We start from the raw sequence: 22,442 nt of genomic DNA, 5'->3' as shown, positions 1-22,442 counted from the left end.
TCTATCCTGAAGGTACAATGATGGGCAGCACTTCCTGACAACTTGAGGTGCCAAAACAAGAGGGAGAGCTTCTTGTTTGAAACACGAGATTTTACTTTGGCTAGTAAGAAACAGAAACTGCTGTGTCTTACATGGTTCCCCCTCAGGGCAAGATGCATTCCTGCAGGCTATTGACTAAAGGTTTGTATCTTCCTAAAGTTCACGGGGAAGCTCTAATTTCTAAAGTGATGGTATTTGGAGTTGGGGCCTTTAGAAGGTACTTAGGTTTAGATGAAGTCATGAGAGTAGAGCCTCCATGAAGGAATTAGTCCCTTTATAGGAAGAGGTAGAGAAGTCCTCCCCCATCTCCAACATGTGAGGACAGGGAGAAGAGAGCAGTCGGTCTGCAAGCCAGGGATAGAGTCCTCACTAGGAACCCAGCCATTGACCTTGGACTTCCAGTCTCCAAAAGTATGAGAAATAAATGTTTGTTGCTTAAGCCGGCAGGTCTATGGCATTTTGGTACAGCATGCTGAGCCAGGACACCATCTAGTCCTTTTCCTTCATTCAATGAATATTTATTAAGTCTTTAGTATGTTGCAAGTGCTGTTGTTCTAAGTCTAGGAGAAAGAGCAGGGAGCAAACTTACAAGGTCCCTGTTCTCAAGAAGCTTGCATTCTAATTTTGGGGAAGCACCTAATAAACTTGTAAATAATGTAATTTCAGCTAATGATAAATGCCATGAAGTAAATAAAACAGAATAATGTAACAGAGTAACTGCAGAATGGTGGAAAATGCCTTATTTAGATTAGGCAGGAAAGACTGCTCCCAGTACACAGGGTTGCCAGATAAAATGTGGGATGCCCAGATAAATTTGAATTTCAGATAAGCAATTATTTTTTAAAGTTTTTAAAAAATGTTTCATGGGACATATTTATACTAAAAATTATTCAGCATTTATCTGTAATTCAAATTTAATTGGGTGTCCTATATTTCTGTTTGCTTAATTTGGTAACCCTACAGTAACGTTTGACTGAGAACTGAATGAACAAAGGGAACTAGCTATACAAGGATTCAGGGAAGGAATGACTAGAGCAGACGGACCATACAGTGCAGACGTCAGAATAGTGAGAGGGAGGGAGGTACAAATGAGGTCAGACAAATAGGCAGAGGCCAGCTTAGGCAGCATTCTCTAGCGATGGCAAGGAGTTTGAGTTTCTCTCTCTTAATGGTCATGATAAACTGCTGAATTTAAGGAGAAGAGTGACAAGATGTGATTGAGATTTGGCCGCTGTGTGGTCAGCCACTTCTGTAAGGGCTTAGAGGACAAACTCGGAAGATAATTACATTAAGCTTCTGTCACTGGCCTGGGAAGAGGCTTCTACGCTTCTGGGTAGACCTAACGAGGAGCTCTGGGCCGGGAGTCCAGTGTAACTAGGAGGTCGCGGGGCAGGGGCAGCTAGGCGGTTGCTAGGGAAAGGGAGGGGCGGAGTCTCGACGTCAGGTGATCACGGAGAGGCGGGGAGGGGCGGGGTCGGAGCGCGGCGGCGCGCGCCGCGCGTTCGCCGGAAGTCGCGCGGGGGAAGGCGGAGCGCGAGCGGAAGCGACGCAGTCCTTGCGCACGTGGTCCGTGTTTCACGCTGGTCTCTTCGGCCGGGCCTGGGAAGTTACGAGCTCGTTTACTCGACGTAGGCCGGACCTAGCTCTCCGGTCCCTGTCCGGTCGGCAAGATGGTGAAGCCCAAGTACAAAGGACGGAGCACCATCAACCCCTCCAACGCCAGCACAAACCCCGGTACGCGCGGCGGCGCCCGCGGAGGGTGGAGCTTGGAGAAAGCTTGCGGAGGAGGGCTGCGAGGAGACCGAGGGGGAGGAGGGACACCTGGGTGGCACTGCTTGGAGTGATCTCGAGCTTAGTGGCTATTGGGAGTGGAAAGGGGGATGTGCCTCTTTATTCGGAGGCACAGAGGAAGTCTGTCAGGGCTAGCGTGCAGGCACCAGATCTAAAGTCAGGGAAGGGAACACTCAGGCCCGGCAGCCGTGGGGCGGCTCCAGTTGTGAGGTGCAGAGACCGGGAAGCTCTGAGTCGGAAGGGCAGTTAAATTTGACCATTTGTGTTTCCTGTGTGGGTCAGGTGGGTAGGCTCCTCCCCCAGTATATTTCAGTCTTGTATGGTTCCAGTTTTCCAACTCAGGGAATTGTTAGAAGTAGGTAAAGTCAGATTAAAAGTGGTGTAGGCTGACCTAACTGGCGTTTTACACTTGACCATGCTTGCCTGCTGCCTTAGCTTTGACCATTTAAATAAGAAAGGAAGTGTAGATTTGACTCTTGGAGTCATCCCATCTTGTGAAGGGCCTAGAAAACTAGATACATAACTGTGATCATTCAGTAAAGATGTTATTGGAGAGTTTTGTCGAGGTTCCACCTACAGGATGAACAAGATAACCTTTAGGGGAGTCCGTTACGTTCAGGATTAATGAAGCTTTGTTTTAAATTATCTTAAAGTTTTTGATGACTTTAACTCATCAAATTGAATGTTCTCTTTGGATTGCTGATAATTAATTTGTGTAGACTGGAGTCTTAGAATGTTAGACCTGAAAAGTCCCTTTGAGATCATGTTATAGATGGAGAGACTGAGCCAAAATGGGGGAAGTGACTTGTTACAGTTGGTACAGTCAGTGGGTAGTGGAGCCACCAGCCCTGTGATTTTAGCCCGATTTCTACTACATCACCTCAGGAATAGGCAAGTGATTTGAAGGGATTCCAAATTGGAAAGGCTAGGCTAGTATTACCATGAGTATTTGTCCCTCTTTTTCTCTGTGAGATTTAAGGCAAGAATTGCTACCTATCTTGCCGTTAAACCAAAATCAAACATTAAGAAATTAAGAATCTGGTATATTAGGAACAGTTGTATATCAGAATTATAGTCTCTGTGGTGCCTTGCTTGTAGCAGGCACCCAGTATTTGTTAAACTGAGACCTAGAGGTAGGTGTCTTAGTGGTTAAGAGCTCAGATGGGCGATCGAATGCTTTTGTGCAAGGTCTGGCTCTGCCATGTAATAGCTGAGTGACCTTAGGCAAGGTGTCTGACCACTGTGCTGCAGTATCGTAGCCTGCAGAACAGGGATAGTGTATCCCTCTGTATAGGACTATTGTATGGATTACATGAGATGATGTCTGTAATATGGGAAGCACAGTGCCATAATTCTCAAATACATTAGCTATTAACACAGTCATACCAAGGATCAAAGAGTAGGTCAACTCTGTGATAACAGGTAGCTTGTAGTAATAACTTTGTTGGAACAACACATGGAGAAATTAGAGATTTTTCAGTGAGGCGGCAGCTTGCCTGCTTTGAGTGAACGGATTGGTGTGATTGAAGCAATGACCATACTTAGATTTGGTTATCAGTGTGCGGTCTGCTGTCTTTCCTAGATCGGGTACAGGGAGCAGGAGGCCAAAACATGAGGGACCGGGCCACAATCCGGCGTCTGAATATGTACAGGCAAAGGGAGCTCAGGTGAGCACTGGGCACTGTCATCCCTTCCCCTTTCCTTCATGCTCTTGACCGGTAGCTGAGGCCTGTTAAGCCTTTGATATCCCCACCTCCTCTGTCCGCAGACAGGAGTAGTATCATTTTATATGTGCGTTACGATAAATTGTGAATTAAAAACATAGGTAGTGGGTGGTGGAGAGTGATTGTGTTGTAATACTCTATAATGGTCTTATTGCTCACAGCTTCGGCTTCCACAAATGGCCTTTGATCTCAAGTTAAGTATCCATCAGATAGAAATCTGGTTTTCTTTACAAAGCATATAGGACTGTAGTCATGAAAGCAGCCAGAAAACTTTTTTAATACCAAACTTTAGATCACAGCATGTGGCACTTGGAAACTCATTACTGAGTTTCTGAGTTCTGAGTTCTGCTGAGGCAGCCTCTACCACAGGGACTTGCTGAGTGTGGCATTCTGCTAACTCGTCTTAATTTGTTTGGTGATTAGATTCTTCATCCGTTCTAAAAGATGTGTCTAAAACACATCAATGAACTTAATCTGCCTTAGTCACCTACTCTGCAGTTTGTTTTAGAATTTTTAGTTCCAGCATAAATCACCCTCTACTTAAAATTCATTTAAACCAGCCATCAAATAATTTCCAAAAAAACTCAAGTATGTGATTTTTAAAACAAAAAAACAAACAAACAACAGATTTAAAAATATCAGCATTATTTGTTCTTCATTTAGCAGAAATCATTACGTGCTCTTTTGCAAGAGGTTAAATGGCTTTTGGGCAGTCTGTTTCAAATGTGCCAGTACTTTTTGTTTACTGAAATCTGTATTTCATGATCATTTTAGAGGGAAAAAAAAGTTTCTTTTAATGAGAAGAGTATTCTGTAAACTAAACTTTGCTGTTGACTTTCTTCTGTTGTCAACCAGAATCTGTTATTTCCTCACTTTAGGAACAGCCGTGGTAAAGTGATTAAGCCTCTGCAGTATCAATCAACAGTGGCTTCTGGCACAGTGGCGAGAGTGGAGCCAAATATTAAATGGTTTGGTGAGTATTGTCCTCTGTTAGGTGTGCTCTGCAAACTGTGTGCTGTATGGAAAAGGACAGAATGTTCAGGTGTCTAAAAGGCAGAAGTTTTGGGGTTTGTGGAACTGTCAAGGCTTATACGAGGAAGGGATGAGATGAGAAGTACTCACCATGGGAAAGGTGCCGGGGGTGGATTTCATAAATAACTTCCTTTTGAAAAGAGCTCATCTTTGTTAGTTGTTGGTGAACCCTCTCAAACAGATAAGTCCATCCTTAGTGTCTAGCATGCATAGACCTTAGGACTCTCATCTTAATTTCTGGCTGCCAGGAGAGATTACTGTCAGAGAGGTGCCTTTAACTCGCAGAGCAAGTGAGTTAGCCTGAAGTTCTCAGAAACCCTTTTTCTAAGGGTGCGGTGTTTGAACGGAGTGGCAATGGAGGACCTCTTGTTGGTCTTCCCAGGAATGAATAGTGTCTGGTCACACAGGGACCCGGGCTTCTTGGAAACTTGGCCTTCCTTTCAGTCTGGGCTTCAGGCTTTCCCTCAGCCCCCACTAGGTGTGTGAGCACATCAGATGGTGAGACCCCACTGTTTGGTGTTTGTACTCTGTGCTGAAGCAAACACAAGGCTCGTTGCAACTTCCTTTGACGAGCTCTTAACATCTTTTGATGGGATACCCTCTAGGGAACTGTAACAGAAAAGTGTCAAGGAAAGCTTAGAGAGGCGTTTAGCATGGCAGCCAGGTTCTGTGATTGTAGATCCAGACTGCCTGGCTTTGAGTTCTAGTCCTGCCATTTTGTGAGCATGGACATGTTCTGTTCATGTTTCTGCTCATCAGATTCCTCAGCTCACAGGACTGTGGTGGTAATTAAATGAGCAAATGTGCATGGAATAGTGCCTGGCACATGGTACAGTACAAGCATCAGCTGCCGTCATTGCCACCATCACAGTCTGATGAAGCTGGAGTTTCACATTTGTGCTGCAACATGCTGTTTATTGAGTATGTTCTTCAGGCTCGCCCACTTATGGGTGCTGTCCAGCTAGTGTGCTGTAGCTGCCTTTTGTTCCCTTGCCTGGATTTACTGGTTCATTTCATAGTCCCTCAAACCCTCATCACCCTAAAAGCAGTAACTATGACTCTAAGGTTCTGTGTCAGGATTCTCTGTATACTAACTGATAGGCTGTGATTGCTCCAGATTTCTTGGCCAGATCTAGCAGGAAGTGGGACATTTGTCAAATCTCAGTTCTGTTCAATGAGGTTTGTTTTTCAGTTTGATCCAGTTAGGAAATTGGTCTTGGAAAACTGTTAAAACCCTGTGTCTGGGTTGGTAGATTAGTTCATGTAAGTGTAGAAGACAAAGGTATTTTTTTTTTTTTCCCTCTTTTAAGTTTGAAAATGGCTACATGGGATGGATGTGTCAGTCAGGTGTTCTGGTGAGGCAATTTAAATATCTTACCTTTCTCTTGTCATTGGAAAAATGAATGCAGAAGCAAAAAGGACTTATTAAATGGCAACATTCTTTTGTAAAACAGGAAACACACGTGTGGTTAAGCAGTCGTCATTACAAAAATTTCAAGAGGAAATGGAAACAGTTATGAAGGATCCATACAAAGTTGTCATGAAGCAAAGCAAGTTGCCCATGTCTCTTCTCCATGATCGAATCCGGCCTCATGTAAGATGGAGGAATATCCCTGTGGAATTTCTTTGGCAAACTCCATGTAGATACATCTCTGACATATTTGTCTTTTGTTTTCCTGTAGAGAGTAGTGGCTTTAATGCAGTACTGATGACCTTTCTGAGACTTGACTTTTCACCTTTGTTAGGGGTCTCACACTTCGTTAGTGTGAGTTACATGCTGTCAGGGTGGTGCAGTGGCCTAGTGGAGCAAGACACAGGCTTTGGAGTGGGGCGGCACTTTTAATCTTTGCTCTAGCCTGTTTTAAGTGTGGCTGTAGGTAGATGTCTTCATGAGCTTTCACTTCTCTGGTTATAACATCAAGATAATCCCCCTCCTTAAGTGATTGTATGCAGAAGAAAGCATTTGGCACATGGCACATAGCATGTCACCTAATTAAAGCTGAATAGATCATAGCTGTTACTAATACTATAAAAAGTAGTATTTTATTTATTAATTTAATTATTATAATATGACTTAATATTTTGGGTGGGCAAACTTGTTTAAGTAGTAATGCTATCAGACTTCGGGGAAGCATAGAATTAGGATTGGGTTGGTAGGAGGGACACCTTTGGTGTTGCATACTTTCAGCTTCTGTGAGATCCTTCGAGAATCTTTTCAGAGAAGGAAAGGGTGCTGGTCAGATTGGTTGTTAATCACTGAAGTTGAGGTACAATAAGGACTGAATCTGGCTTGAGTGGAATGAGTTTCGCACAAAACCAAAGAAATGGCCTAATGTTTGCCTGCATGTTTTTACTTGCATTGAATAATAATTCCCAGAAATGTAGCCAGTACATAAGCTTCAGTTTCAACATAAGAAGGGGAAGAAAGCATTGACATGCATACATGGCTTAAACAGTTCAAAGAAAATTGTTTACTTGCAGAACAAAATAAAAATCAAGGCCTGAGTATTGCCTCAGGTTTTGCCAATTATGCTTTGTTTTATGACGAACTAGAAGAATGGCACCTATTAGTGGGATGACTGTTTTCTTTCAGGGAAACACATGAGTGTAATTCATGAACCACAGACAACTTGCTCATTTCCCTTGTTCTCTGTCTCTTCTCCCTAAAGCCATCTTTTAAAAAGTGATTGAATCCTGTTGATGAGAACAGAGAGGTTCTGTGGATGATTGCTTTGTTGCCAACTCTAGTAGTTCATTGCTTCTAAAATTCAGTGCTGAAATCCATGATCTGTGGAATGGGGGTGATCTGTGGAATGGGGGTGTACACCTGCAGCAATCAGCTTGTATTTTCATGCAGATAGGTATTCAAAGTAGTGATGAGTTTTCTGCTTTGGCCTTTAAAAACCTTCCCTATTTTATTGTGACACCTCCTATTTGCTCTAAAATCTAATTCTGAGATTGCTGCACAGTGGAATCAAATCAGATAGGTTTTTCACTTTTGCACTTCAGCTATTTGTGCATGATAATTATTGTCCTGTAGCAATACAGTAAAACTAGCATAACTGATTTTGTATGTGTTCTTTATTGTATACTGCATATTACTGTGTTGTAGTTACTAGTGTACAGGTTTATATGCACAAACCCACATGTACTGTACTTTATAGATTATAGAAGAGATTTTCAAAGGTAATTTTGATCATAATTTTCCCAGTGAGATTAGAACCTAGTTCCCATTTCAAGGGCCACCCCTCTGTTTGGGATTTTCCCTTGTTGGAGAGTAGAAAGTAAAACTACACTGAGGGATGGGTTAGAGATCTAAGCCAATGGTAATAGCTCAAGGATCTTCAGGAGTTGGAGGGGAGATCTGTTAAAGTTCAGAAGCCATGGGGGTTGTTCCGTCATTGGTGTTTAGTAGCTGGTGCTTACTTAGGGGCAGAGGGTGAGTTTTTTGAGGATATTCTCTGCCGGCTGTTAACATTCTGTTACATGATAGATCCTAACTCAAACTTTGACTTTCATCCTGCTTCAAAAATTCCTATGCCCGAAACTCCTTTGCAGGCACATCAAGTTCTAGTTAGTATCAGGTTCCTTTTATCACATCTAAACTATTATTTTGGACTTTTGCTAGATGTTTTTCATCTGAAGACTTGCCATGTGCATTTAATAAAAACGTTACCTAAATTAGGGAAAATGTTATCTGAAACTAAAATGCATCTTACAAAACAAGCAATTCCTTTTAGCCATGAAAGAAGTTAACTTCCAAGAAAAAGTTGGCATTTACAGTTGGTTTAAAAAAAACACAAATTTGAGTATGATCGTCCTTGACAAAATCTGTGAATTTGGCAAATTTTATGCACTTGTTTGAAAGCTCAAAAAAAAAAAGGTCAGGAAAGATAAGTTAATTTTCATCATTGCAGCCTAAATTACATTTGACTCAAGTTTATGATAAATGAAATAAAGCAGAGATTTGGCAAGTCTTACACAACTATTCATACTTGCTTTGACTCTCTGTATTATCTTTGCCTTTCTCCAAGGAAGCTTACAGAACTTCAGAATGGGAAACAAGTGGTTTTGCTATGTAAATAAGCATTTCTGATTTGCAACCAGACTGTTGTCGATTTTGATATGGGTTGAACTTCAGAAAAATGAAAGTAGAAAAACTTCCCCAGGTGGGTTTTTAACTTTGTGCTTTCCTTCATTTTAACTGTAATTCTCTTTTCTCTTTAGAACTCAAAGGTGCACATTCTTGATACAGAAAGCTTTGAAACTACATTTGGCCCTAAGTCACAGAGGAAGCGACCAAATTTATTTGTGAGTGATGTGCAGTCTCTTATAGAGAATGCAGAAACATGCACTGAGAGCTATGACCAGGGCAAGGATCAGGATTTGGTGACTGAAGACACCGGTGTGAGGTATGGTTTTGCAGGCCATGCAGGTGTTCTCACTGGCTCTTCTGCAACAAAACATTTCCTTTACACTTATTTTACCTCTGTGAAATTTGGTGATGTAACTCACAGCCTTGTCTCTTAGCCTGGAAAAATTAGCTAATTGGGGCCAGAATGAAAATACTTTGAGGTGGCTTGTTGACTATAGGTCTCTTTCTTCATCCCCAAAGTATAAATAAGTAACATTTTCCTCTTCATTATAAGAGCAGTATATTCTGTCATAGATAAATAAAAAATATAGTTAACTTGGAAATACAGCAAAGAACTCATAATCCCACTGTGTATGTTAAGCACTTAATATTGTGGTGACTCGGAGGGCTTCCTTAACCACAGTCTCTGGACCACTTCAACTCAGTCCATGGATGGACTTTGAAGTTTCTCTGACCCTCTGAGGATAATACGGATAATTAGTGTGCATGCATAAATGTGGTGGAGTTTGTTTTTATGTATGTTTTGGGGAAGGTGAAGAGGAGGCTTTATAACTTTCATTATATTCTCATGGGGTTCATACCCAGAAGAAAGTCAAGAATCAGTCACTGATAAATGTATGATTCTAGATCTTTCTTACACTCAATTTTTATTTATAATTATACCACCTTAAGACTATTTCAACTTGCCTTTTATTTTAACATATTTTTCTAAAGTACTCAGAATATATTTCCACACCTGGACTTGGTCAGCAGCAATGTAACATTTAATGTCAGAGGAGTACTTTGTTCCACTGTTGGACATTGGTGCTGTTTATAGTTTTTCCCTATGGTAAACAATACTTGGGTAAAACATCAGTGTGGCTAAATCTTCTTCATCCTTAATTATTCCCCAAAGATAAATTCTTATGGGGAGTATTACCGTATCAAAGAGTATATGTGTGTTTTGATAGGCTGTTGCCACATTACCCACCAGAAAGGGTTTACCAGTTTAGTTGTCCCCATTCTCCCTCACATCTCCTAAGTACTTTAGCATTGAACTGTTGTCCAGACTGCAGCAAAGTAAGCCGAGTGCTGCTGGCAGCCCATGGCCAGCTTTGGGTCTCCTGGAAATAGTGTCAGACCATTTGCCGCCAAGCAAAAAGATGCAGCAAAGCAAGTTCTTGATTCTTAGAATCATTTGGGCTTTGTATCCTTTTCCCAACTTGAATTTTTTTCATCTCCAAAAGATACTATACTATTTTTGTTTCAAAGACATTGGGTAAATGCCTTTGAGGCTGATAAATAGATTCTCAGCCTTGTCAGAAAAATTTCCCTTCCCATGGGAGCTATGGAGTATAGGTTATGGTTCAGGTCCTGCCAATCCCTTTTCATAATTCTCTGTGACGTGTGGCCTCATTACTCACTTTCTCTGTAAGTTAAATCTGTTGTGGTAGAATACACATAGTATTTACCATTTTAATTATTTTTAAGTGTACAGTTCAGGACGTTAAGTACACTCATGGTTATGCAACCATCACCCCTGTCCACCTCCAGAACTGTTTCACATCGTCCCAAACTGAAACTCTGTACCCATTAAACAGTAACTCCCCATTCCCTGTCTCCCCAACCCTTGGCGACCACCATTTAACTTTCTGTCTTTTATGAGCTTGACTGATCTCATGAGTAGTACTTGAAAGAAATGCGGTCATACGGTATTTGTCCTTTTGTGTCTGGCCTGTTTCATTAGTGTGATGTTGTCTGGGTATCCATGTTACCAGGACTTCATTCTTTTTTATTGCTGAACAATACTACCTTGATTTTTTTTAAATCCATTTTTTATCCATCTGTTGATGGACATTTGGATATAGTCATTTTTTTAAATCAAATTTGGTTTTGGTCCATTTCCAACTAGTGTTGATACCCTTTTCCTTCAGCATGTGGCTAACTTTTTCCTAAAACATCCTTTTAATCTTTAGTGCTTCAGTTACTTACTTTGGGTGCTTTCTTATTTAGAAATGAAGCCCAAGAAGAGATCTATAAAAAGGGACAGTCCAAAAGAATATGGGGTGAGCTCTATAAGGTAAGACTTTGAATTCTTTCCCATTTAGTGGTTCCTTTGCCTTTCATGATTTATATGAGAAAACTGATTTCGATATATTGAAGTTCGGTTAAATGCATTACAAACTCCACTGCCCATTGTGTCTTCCTTCCCCAACCAAAGAAACCAAGGTTGATGTAGCCGTCCACATACTGCCATTGTTCTAGATCACTGCACTTTTTTATTACTTGGATAATAGTTAATAGCTACATTACATGCATTCATATATTCTCCGTGAATATTCCTGTGGATTATCTGCTAAAATGATATTCCTGTTTATCATATATGGTTAGAGCTACATGAGAATATTTAAGTTATTTAGTGTAGCCCTCTCATTTTATGATGAGAACACATGTCTAGAAAGGTTGAATACCTTGTCCAGCTCACCCACCTGGTCACTACAAGAGTCTCCCTGTATCCCAGATCCTGGTCCAGTGCTCTTCAACTGGCTGAGTTTTGTCCACATGTTAGTAATATTCTCGATAACATGACCATCAAGCATAGTCAGATAATTAAGCAGTAACGTAATTGGAAACTAGAACCATGAAAGCAAGCTAAATTTTTTAGTTTTTTTGTAAAATATACACAACCTACAACAGTAGGCACTTGTATAAGAAGTAAATGATTGCATTCAGTAATGCAAGTAGTCGTGAAATAAAATGAGTGTCAGCTAAGCTAATTTCCTATTTGAAGTCTTAAAAACTCACAGGATGAAAAAACTTCTCTTGACTTCTGGTTAACAGGCATTAGATTGACTATAGCTTGTTCTCCTCATGAGATGGTTTTGATGTCACTTATTTTATTTTCCCTAGGTTCCTGTAAATTGCATCTCTTTTTCCCCTTGTATGTTAGTAAATTATTTTTGCCTCTTCAAATTGCAGGTGATTGATTCATCAGATGTTGTAGTTCAAGTTCTTGATGCCAGAGATCCAATGGGTACCCGTTCCCCTCACGTTGAAACTTACTTGAAAAAGGAAAAACCCTGGAAACATCTCATTTTTGTTCTTAATAAATGTGACCTTGTTCCAACCTGGGCAACTGTAAGTAGAGCTGCTAATCCAAAATAGACTACTTAGGCCACTCAACTCATTATAGGCTTTGAGTTATCCATAAATAAACCTTTTCCATGGTTTCTAGTATTTGAGACATTAAAGTGTTGCACTCTTGAGATTGTAGGCATTGAAGTGTTCTCATTGAAAATAAACTGCAATGTGCTTTGTAGCCAATGGGCAGTTACCTTTTATCCTCTAATGGCCGGTCGTGGGGTGGCTCCAGTGCCCCACATAATGAATGATATGTGCCCCTTCAGAAGGAGGCAGCTGACATAGCGACGGCGGGTATGCACTGTTATGCTGATTGCATTTAGTAACATGAAGGTATTTTTGGAATACTGTTTGGGTTTATAAGACAAACAACAAAGCATTAACTGTCATACTTAAAAAAAACATTTGAAAGAATTATAGCTACTCTTGTCCTCAGACAACTGTGTATTTGTAATACAGCCCTGCAGTTCAAGCCCTGATTCTTCCTGTGTGGTAAGTAAACAAGTTACCACTTACATTTACCAGCATCTTTTCTTTCCTCCCTCTAGAAACGATGGGTTGCTGTTCTCTCCCAGGATTACCCTACACTCGCTTTCCATGCAAGCCTTACTAACCCTTTTGGCAAAGGAGCATTTATTCAACTCCTACGGCAGTTTGGAAAGGTATTGAAACCTGATCTGCTTCTCCTGGGGTTGCTAGCTGTTGGTTTGTGTATGGATTTCTCTTGCCAGTGTGTGTCAGAAAGTTACCAACCTTACTTCCAGCATCCTGATAATGAGAAGTGTATATCCTAGAGAGAGAAAAGTTCGCAGAGCTTCAGGATTACAAGGGATTCTGAAATACTTTCTCATTCAGCCATTGCCCCCATCCCTGGCCAGTGTTGCTTCCCTTTCTGCCATATCCCTGACACCCGAGGGTTCTGCCTCTGCTTGAGGATGGACCCCCTCCCCAGGCTCTCTGGTTCCCACCCTGGGCTTTCATGTCCACCACACTTCCTTTGCCCTTGGGGCCTGTGCAGTTTCTACCCCCTCGGCCTGGAAGGCACCCTGCCAAGTTCCAGCCTCAGATCCCTGGTCAGATGTCAGTTCCTCAGGGGAGCCCTGAAACCAGATCGCCCTAGCAGATGTTCTCAGAGCTTTGTGTTCTGTACCTGCAACTCTGTGTTTGTGGATTGAATTAATTCTACCTGGCTTCTAACAAAAGACACATGTCCTCTGTCCCACCCTTCCCCACTTCCCAGAAGCAAATGCTTTCAACTCATAGCTGTTACTTCTGCTGTTTTCTTCCATATTTTTAATACATGCTTGTGATTCTGTTTTTGGGTTCCCCCTATTCTCCCCTTTTAGGTCTTTATTAAGTTCCTACTATGGAGAATGAGGATTAGGTTTCTTATAGCCATCCTCCCTCCACACATGCTTCCCCTCCCTCTATTCTCCCTCTGTCATCCTGTGTCATTTGGTTAAGTTATTCATTCAGTGTTAACGTTACTATGACTGTAAAATAACGGTCATAGCTGATCCATACATGGCTGTGCTTCTGATTCCTCTTTATTAGGCCCTTTTCTCTTCTCTCGTGTTAACTAGCTCTGTTTTATTTGTCACTAATGGATCACCAAATCCTCTGGCAGAATTGAAGCTTTTAGAACTTTGGGGCGCCTCTGTCCAGCTGGGACCAGCTGCCCCCAAGCCTGCTGCAGAGTATCTTCTTCAGGTTTCCTTCCGCCATCATCTTGACAATGTCCGTGGCTTTTTTCCTCTGTTGGATCCCTTCTCTTCTTCTTTGGTTCACTCCTTCCTTCTGATGGAACATATTTTCCAAAAGCTTCCTGAGAAGGAGTGCTTAGAAGGAACATGTTTTGAGACCTCGCATTCTGGAAATACCTTTTTTCTACCCTTACTCTGTCTCTTCTCAGAATACTGAAGGCACTTCTGCATTGTCTTCTGTCTTCTGATGTTGCTGTTGAGGAATCTGAGGCCATTCTGACTTCTAATCTTTGTGGATAGGATATTAAAAAAAAAATCCTCTAAAATTTCACAGTGATGTGCATGAAGAGAGGTCTTACTGTTCAGAGGGCTAGGGCATTGGATGGGACTTTCAGTCTGATATGGTCCCTATATTATTTCTTGGAAACCCACCCCCCCATCTCTCTTCTTGTTCAGGAATTAGGTTTTATCTCCTGGTTTAATTCTTGAAGTTTCTTATGTTCTCTTTATTTCAGTACAGTTGTGACATATTGCTCTATTTTCTGGGAAGTTCCTTGATTTGATTCGCTGTTCTATCGCAAAATTTGTTTTGCCTCGCACTTTAGTTTTTAATATCTGAGAGCTCTTGTTTAGCTCTGAATTGCTCTACCCCCTTTTCACCTGTTGTTTCCATGGGAATGGTTCTCTCTGGGAATAGTAATGATAGTGCTATTTTAAAAATTTCCCGTCCCTCTGTTGACTCTTTCTTCCCAGTTTCTTACGTGTTTTTCTTTGTTTTCTACTAGAGGCATGCTTCAGATGTCTGGTTATTCTTGGCTCTCCATTCATATGTAAGAGTGAACCACTGATTTAAAAAAAAAAAAGCTAATAGTTTTATTCAGGGGGTGGGCTTGTTGAATGATAGACTTCACTGTAAGGCGGTTGGATAGAAACCCGCTATCTTGTCAGAGAGTATCCTAGATGTCCATGTCTGTAGGTCTTTACTCTTGGGCCTGTGAGTTTCCCCAGAAAGTCTTCCCGTCTGCAGCTTGAGGGTGTATGAGTCTGGCTGTGGGAACTCAGTGGGAGGAGGGGCCTGGGGAAGGGGGTCTGACTTCAGTATTCAGACTTTTAATTAATCACTCTGAGGACACTTGCCTTCAGCTACTGGTATCTCTTAAGTCTAGGGTTCCTTTCAGGCCTGAAAGTTAAGAATTTTTGGACATTCAGGGTTTCAAACAAATCATTATCTCCTAAGGCTCCAGGGTAGCAAAGTTGGGTATTCATGCTGAGTGAGGGAGGGGGTGGGGAAGTGTGACCGTCTCTCTAGACTTTCCACCAGTCTTCTGGATTTCTGTCCTACTCTTAGAGATATCTGTACTGCCAATTCCCATGGCCTTTTGTGACTGTTTGGCAATATTTTTGCTGGATTTTTTGTTTTTCTACCTTTGCAGCCATTTAGCTTTCATATTTTGTAGTAGGCCAAGTTAGGATACTACTTTCTAGCTGCTAGTGTTAACATCACATGTCAGTTTTTGTTGCCTCATCTTCAGCTCATTCTTTGGTTTTATGGATTTCTATGTGTTAATTTCCACTGCTGTCACTCTAGTAGAGTTTGTGGAGGGAGTAAGGTAGGCATGAATGTTCAGCCTGCCATCCCTGCCCAGAAACCCCCATCCATTTGTGGACTCTTTCCTTGAGCTCTGCCTTCTTGAGCCTTTCACCTCCTAAGTCTAACTTTTGAGGTTGCTTTTTTGCCCTTTTGTTGTTAATTTTTGGCAGTGAAAATGCAAAATGTATTGGGCAGAAGAAAGGAGTGGTGGGTCATAGGATTGCCACCTGGTGCATCTACTAGGTTCTCTTCCCTGAAGACAGCTTATCAGTGGATGATACTCTGAATTGATGACTAACATGCTGTTTTTTCCTTTGTTTCTCAACCTACATATTTTTAACACCAAAACATTGAAGAATAATTTCACATGGATGACTGAGGAAGTGACTCAGCTCTGATTTATTAAAAAGTGTATTTGTCCAGCCCACTCAGACTTTGTAGGTGCCATGTGTCTAGGCTTTAAGTCAAGTTATAGCAACAGTTTTGCACTGTGTTCTTTATATTAGCAGAGTAGCAAACCTGTTTGTCCACAGGGATATTCACAGCTGCATGTATGTAGTATGTATTCTTTTTTTTGAACAGCTGCACACTGACAAGAAACAGATCAGTGTCGGGTTCATTGGCTATCCAAATGTTGGCAAGAGCTCTGTGATAAACACGTTGCGTTCCAAGAAGGTTTGCAGCGTGGCCCCCATTGCAGGTGAAACGAAGGTATGTTTGGCTCCAGAGGGTCTTACTTACTCACACAGATTATTTAGCACCTGAAGATTTCTATCTGTTTCTCTTGAATAAAGACCGTCCTTGGGGTTTAGTCTCCATATAATAGTTTGGAATATGCTGGAGTTACTTTTGCTTGTTTAATGAGACTAAAAGTACCTTGTGTACCACTGTGTGGCTTTGGCATGCTTTAGTTAGTGCCATTCATATTTCAGTCTGTTTTAAATTGTCACTCCATCCTTTTCCTTTGATAAACAAAGCTAGCCCAAGAATATTTGGTGCCTGGGTTAAGAAAGAAAACTCAGGTAGATTCTGGCAGTTGGAGGGCTCACTCAGGAACACAGACTGGGGAGCAGCCTGGTTCTGCTAAAAGGAAGAGAGACCAAGGGGTATTAAGCTTCCAAGAGACTTGTTTTAAAAATCAGGGAGGGGTTACTGGAAGTGACTGCACGATACTGATGGAGATCCTGCCTCTGCATTATTTTCAGATACTTAGCTCGTCGGAATTACAGTTTATACACTTACTGGAAGTACCTCATGTTTTGGCCCATGTAGAAGAGAGACTCTGTTGCTTCATCTCTCAGCTTGTTGCTTCTCGTCAACTCTCTCTCCCTTGCCCCACTTTCTTGCTTCATGAGCATCAGAGGTGTGTGAAATTAGGTTCTTGGTGTTTGACCCAGTGAAGTCTCTGGCTTTTCTCTCTTAAGGTCTGGCAGTACATTACCTTGATGCGTCGAATATTCCTCATTGACTGTCCAGGTGTTGTTTACCCATCTGAGGACTCGGAGACAGACATTGTGCTAAAAGGAGTTGTGAGTATTTTGGTCCTGTTGGGTTCTCTGTCCTTTTTGGGGAAGTATTCTGTGGGGAACGCTGAATACCTTTGCTTTTTACTCTTTCAGAAGGCAGTTTGGAGTCAGCCCTTCTGATCAAACTTTAGGAATATGCTGCTGAACAGGGCAGCCTCTCCATTCCACTTAAGCCTGTTTGAGGAGGTAGTGGAACCATGGGCATATCTGTTCAGTGTCATCCCACAAAAGAGTTTGTAGTTTACACACAGGATCCAAAGGGAAGCAGGGCCTGTTTATATTTAGTGATAATTCGTCTTCGTGGGTTTATGGTTTGAGTCATTTTGGAACTCAGTCATTTCCTCACTTGTTTCTGAATACGACCAAAGACTTTAAATGATTCCACTTAACCTTAACCAGCTCTGCTGGCTATACATCCTCTGCACGTTTCTCCCCTCCTTTCTTAAACTATTCCATTCTCTTTGTGTCCTGAGATTGGCAGACTTTTAACCATTTCTGCAAGTTAGTAGCATGGAACATTCCAACTTGAAACTACTTGCGGATGCCACACAGTCTGTGGTGAACAGGGATTTAGGGCTGAGTTCTGGCTCTGTGGCTATGGTCAGCCTTCAGTGGTGCCCCTTTCAGCCAACCATGTATAGCCACCCCAGAGACAAGCTCCTGCCAGGCTCCACTTGCTTTGTGGCATTGAAATCTTTTCTCACATACTGTTACAGAGAACACGGAACTTGACTGCCTCCATAGTAAAGTTGTAAACAAGAGGTTTCTTATTAACACCTAGGTTCAAGTTGAAAAAATTAAGACTCCTGAAGACCATATCAGTGCTGTACTTGAACGAGCAAAGCCAGAATATATCAGCAAGACATACAAGATTGATTCATGGGAGAATGCTGAGGACTTCCTGGAGAAGCTAGCTTTCCGGACTGGGAAGTTGTTAAAGGTGAACCAGGGCTGGTGAGAATTTAGACTGAGACGTGCTGCACATGTGTATGTGGTATGGATCTTCTCTTGTAAGCATTGTGTAAGCATCTTTGTAGGAAACTTTGTATGGGACAGCTGAAATGCCCCTAAACTGGGAGGTGGTTTTGGTCTTTGAATTTGATTGGGAATCATTCTGTGCCATTTCAGGGTGGAGAACCTGACTTGCAGACTGTGGGTAAGATGGTTCTCAATGACTGGCAGAGGGGCCGGATTCCTTTCTTTGTCAAGCCGCCCAATGCAGATCCCCCTGGAACCCCCCAGGTAAGAGCAGGGTGGACCCACCTCTGAGAAAGCAGGTCCTGACCTAGGAGTGCTAGCTTTTGGTTTTCTCCCTTTATGGAGCCTCTTCTTCCTGTGGGATAGGTTAAATTAAGTGCTGAGTCCCATAAGATTATCCTCTTTTCAGATGCTGGCTGCAGATGGGGTTCCCAGGCCACCCACACTTCTGCCCTGCCAGCTACAAATTCAGTGGTTCCCAGGTTTGATAATTGTTAAAACAACTCACAGAACTCAGAAAAGTGCTTTGCTTATGATTACTGGTTAATCATAAAGGATACAACTCAGGAACAGCCAAATGGAAGAGACGGCATAGGGCAAGGAATAGGGTGGAGGTAGCATGGAGTTTCTATGCTTTCTCCAGGCATGCTACCCTCCCGACACATCAGTGTGTTCAACACAGAAGCTCCCGAGCCCCCATCCTTTAGGGGTTTTTATGGAAATTCATTGCATAGGCATGGTTAATTAAATCATTGTCTGTTGGTGCTTGGATCTCTAAGCAAGTGTTTGGGCTTTCTGGTGCCCAGCCCTATTCTGAAGGTAGACCCCACCATGAGCCATCTCATTAACGTAAACTCTGGTGTGGCAGAAAGGGGCTTGTTAGGAATAACAAAAGACACCCCTATCTTTACTTAGGGTTTCAGAGGGTTTTAGGAGTCTTGTGCCAGGAACTAGGGTCAAAGACCAAATACATATTTTTATTATACTACAGGGAAGGATAGTAAACAGATAAATATATAATATCAGGACATACTGGTTACTGTGAGGAAAACTAAACCAGGGTAGGGATTTGTGGGCAGCAGAGGAGTGCTTTTATATGTTGGGTGGTCAGGGGTGGCCTCCAAGGAAGTGGCATTTTAGCCAAGACCTTAAGGGTATGAGGCAGGAGCCTATGAATGTCTGCAGAGAACATCCAGGCAGAGAGGGCAGCTCACCCAGAGGTCCCCAGGTGGGAGTGTGCTCAGTGTGTTCATAGTTCTGCAAAGAGGGCATAGGGCTGCAATACGGTGGGCAAGGGGAGGGTGATTGTGGGAAGTGCTGGAGGGTTTTAATCTAGTGAACATCTGGCTCTCAGGAAGCCCATTGCAGCTCTCTGTAACCCTGTGTAGAAATGTTGGAGTTACTTTTAACTCTTCCCCTTTATTGAGTCACTTTTAGATAAATTAGTTCTCCTCACTCTGTGATTCGTGCCTTCTTTTTCTCTTTTTGTGGTGCCAGAAACCCCTTTGAGAGTCCAAAAGCTAAAAAAAATTACCTTAAAAGAAGAATGTATAAAAATGTACATAAAAATTTTGCATAGAACTTCCTGAATTTTGTGGATTCCTGATGTATTTAGCTCTTTGCTTAGCCACTCACGCCTTTGTAGAAGCACTTAAGTTGTCAGTTTCAGTTGCAAAGATGATGCTACATAGGAGAAGCACCAGCAGAAAGCCTGGCGTGCTTCCCTCCGCCCTGTGATGTCATTTCAGCGCTCCTGAACTCTGCCCCTTCCCAGTCCTCCCGAGGTCCCTGCCCTCTTCTGTTGCGCCTTCCGCTCAGGGTGCCTCCCAGGGCCTCCCCTTAGTGCTCGCCTGTACTGACCGGAGCACCGTCCTCCCCACTGTGCGGCTTGCCTTTCGTTCTTAGTGACTGTGTGTGCCGATGGGCGCTCGTCCCAACAACCCCCATTCCTTAGGACCCTCAGGGAGGCGCAGGGAGTCTCACCTGTCTACAGCTAATAGCTGATTGATTTTAGTGGTTAGTGGCTCTTACAATTGTCTCATCCTTTGGAACTGCAGATAGGATTTCCTTTGATCCTTGAATCAGGCTTCTGGATTTAGTGTGCTCTGGGTTACAGCAGATTAATGATATGACTCAAATGTGGCTGTTTTCAGTGCTTTCACTTGGTCCTGAGGAGACGAATACCTCATTTGAGAGCAAGGTGTAAGATCAGAAATGCAGTTTTTTTACTTTGTGATTCCATTTCTCTCCCCCTCCTCTACCCTCTTCCACCTGAATAGTTTCCATCCTCTGCATCTTTGGAAGTTGCCACAGAAACAACCCAGAACAGCTCAGAAGAGGAAATCACAGGAACTGTAGGTGAAAAGTTAGAACCTGTCTTTGAGAAGGGAAAAGAAGAGAACGGCCACTGTGACGCCAACTCAGAAATGCAGCAGATTCTTGCACGGGTTCGACAGAACTTTGGCAAAATCAATGTGGCGCCTCAGTTTTCTGGGGATGACCTGGTTCCCTTGGAGATGTCAGATATCGATGAGGAGCTTGAGAGCTTTTCTGCAGAGGAGCAGGAGGAACCCGAGCCACAAGGAGATGAGGAGGAGGAATCTAACTCAGAGTTCCAGGAAGAACACGCAGGAAACGACACCAAAGCAGTTATTAAAGCCCTCGATGAAAAGATTGCAAAATACCAGAAGTTTTTAAACAAAGCCAAAGCTAAAAAGTTTTCAGCAGTCAGGTAGTTGTCTCACCTTCCCAGGAATTACACGTAGCTCATTCCTTTCCCAGAAGCTTAGGAGTATTGCAGCAGTATTTTTATGGGGTCGGTATTGCCATTTTAAAAAGTGACCTGTGCATTTAAAAATTCAGTTTCCTGAACTACAAGAGGCTTAGTTGTTCAGTCTTTAAAAAAGTCCAGGGAGCTGCAGAAACTCAGGTTTTGCCTTCTACCAATGGTGGTGACCACATGGAGAAGAGTGGGGCTTCTTTGCTATGTGAGGTAGTCACAGTCTCCAAGTCAGCATGTGATTGGGGCAGTTGGGGGAAGTGTTAACCAGCTTCATTGCTTTCCTGCTTCAGAATATCCAAGGGACTAAGTGAAAAGATTTTTACAAAATCTGAAGAACGAACAGCTGAAGAAGATGTAGAAGATAGAGGTAAAGTTATTTAAATCATTTAAATGTGATTTGCATCTTTAGAACTTTGAGAAATCTAAGTTTAATCTCCAAATTATCTCATACCATCAGCACACAGATACCTATCTGGCAGATTGCCCTGGTTCTGCATGCTGTTTGTCACACAAACTGCTTTCATTCTGCACATTTCTTGGGATAAAATTGGTAATTCAGGGAACGTCCTCTAAGAAGAGTATACTGGGGTGGTTCATGTATTTTGGACTTTACTCCATTTGACTGACAGGCTCTATGTCAAGAATGTTCTCATGACACTAGTGCAAACCTTGCTATGGCTGCGAGGTCCTTCCTGATCGGGCACCTTCCCATCCTTATCCGGGTTTAGTCTGCTTTGCTCACCACACTCCATTCATACAGGCTTTCTTCCTTCCTCCAACACATCAAGCTCATTCCCAATTTAGGATTTACAGACACATTTTGAATAGTGAATTCCTGTTTCTCTCCTGTGTGTGTGTGTGTGTTTGTTGTTCCCAGCACCTGCCAAAAGGGGAAAGAAGAGGAAGGCACAGAAGGAAGAGGAGCATTCGAGTAAGACTCGCAGGATGCCTACATCTAAGGAAGTATGTGTTTGGGTCTTACAAATCACCCAGGTATAGAGTAGAAGGAGAAATCCATTTCTTAAGACCACTCTCCAAAATGAATGATCGAGAGTTGAATTTAAGGAACTCCAGTCCTAAGTGACATAGTTGAGGTCAAATAGCACCAAGAGCTGCTGGGTGAAGGTCCTTGAGTTTGTGCCATATGTTTTAGGTGTTCCTGATTGCTGTCCTCAAACTACATGGACTAGGTCATCTAGAAAAGTCTGTTGGTTTTATGTGGCCTCCAGGAAATAACACATGATGAGCAGAGCTATTTGGGCAGAGGGATCACTGCCGTCTGTGAAGTTCAACTTTGTGACGGGCTCTTCAGAGGGGCAGTGGGCCCCCTTGGGAAATGAAGAGCCTCTGATCAGAAGTGTTCAGCCTTAGTCCAGAGGACTACTTGTCAGGAGTACAGTAGAAAAGATTCATGTATTGGATGAGAGTTGTTAGGAATTACAGTGGAAGAGGAGCGAACTTGGTCTGTGAGGTGGATCCTCACTGTTAGCCCTTTTTCCAGTGGTTGTGGAAGCAGCATGTGGCCTGTTTTATGACTTTCAATATTTGATGGGTTCCCCTGTCTTCACAGCGGAGACGAGTAGCCCGGCAGCAACAATCCAGAAAAGTTGGCGTTCGCTACTATGAAACACACAATGTGAAAAACAGGAACAGGAACAAAAAGAAGACCAGTGACTCAGAGGGACAGAGACACAAACACAGGAGGTTCAAACATAAGCAGTAACATTTAAAAAGTTGTTTATTAAATTAATACAAAAATATGCAATTAGCAACTGTGTTCA

General features: G+C 42.4%; 1 protein-coding gene across 1 annotated transcript; it reads left to right on the top strand.

Moving 5' to 3' along the window:
- Positions 1-1,557: 1,557 nt before the first annotated feature.
- Positions 1,558-22,421, top strand: GNL2 (G protein nucleolar 2). Its single transcript, XM_017658520.3, has 16 exons — positions 1,558-1,773; positions 3,413-3,497; positions 4,433-4,527; positions 6,041-6,180; positions 8,814-8,998; positions 10,954-11,020; positions 11,920-12,078; positions 12,630-12,743; positions 15,958-16,086; positions 16,800-16,904; positions 17,683-17,841; positions 18,030-18,143; positions 20,159-20,610; positions 20,952-21,028; positions 21,539-21,624; positions 22,232-22,421. The coding sequence occupies exons 1-16, from the start codon at positions 1,710-1,712 to the stop codon at positions 22,382-22,384; spliced, it is 2,184 nt and encodes a 727-aa protein (XP_017514009.3). The 5' UTR covers positions 1,558-1,709; the 3' UTR covers positions 22,385-22,421.
- The last annotated feature ends 21 nt before the right edge of the window (positions 22,422-22,442 follow it).

This window comes from Manis javanica, chromosome 4 (assembly GCF_040802235.1).
Source record: "Manis javanica isolate MJ-LG chromosome 4, MJ_LKY, whole genome shotgun sequence".
NCBI classification, from domain to species: Eukaryota; Metazoa; Chordata; class Mammalia; order Pholidota; family Manidae; genus Manis; species Manis javanica.
Note: the sequence above shows the minus strand (reverse complement) of the source record. Positions and strands in the feature narration are given on the sequence as shown.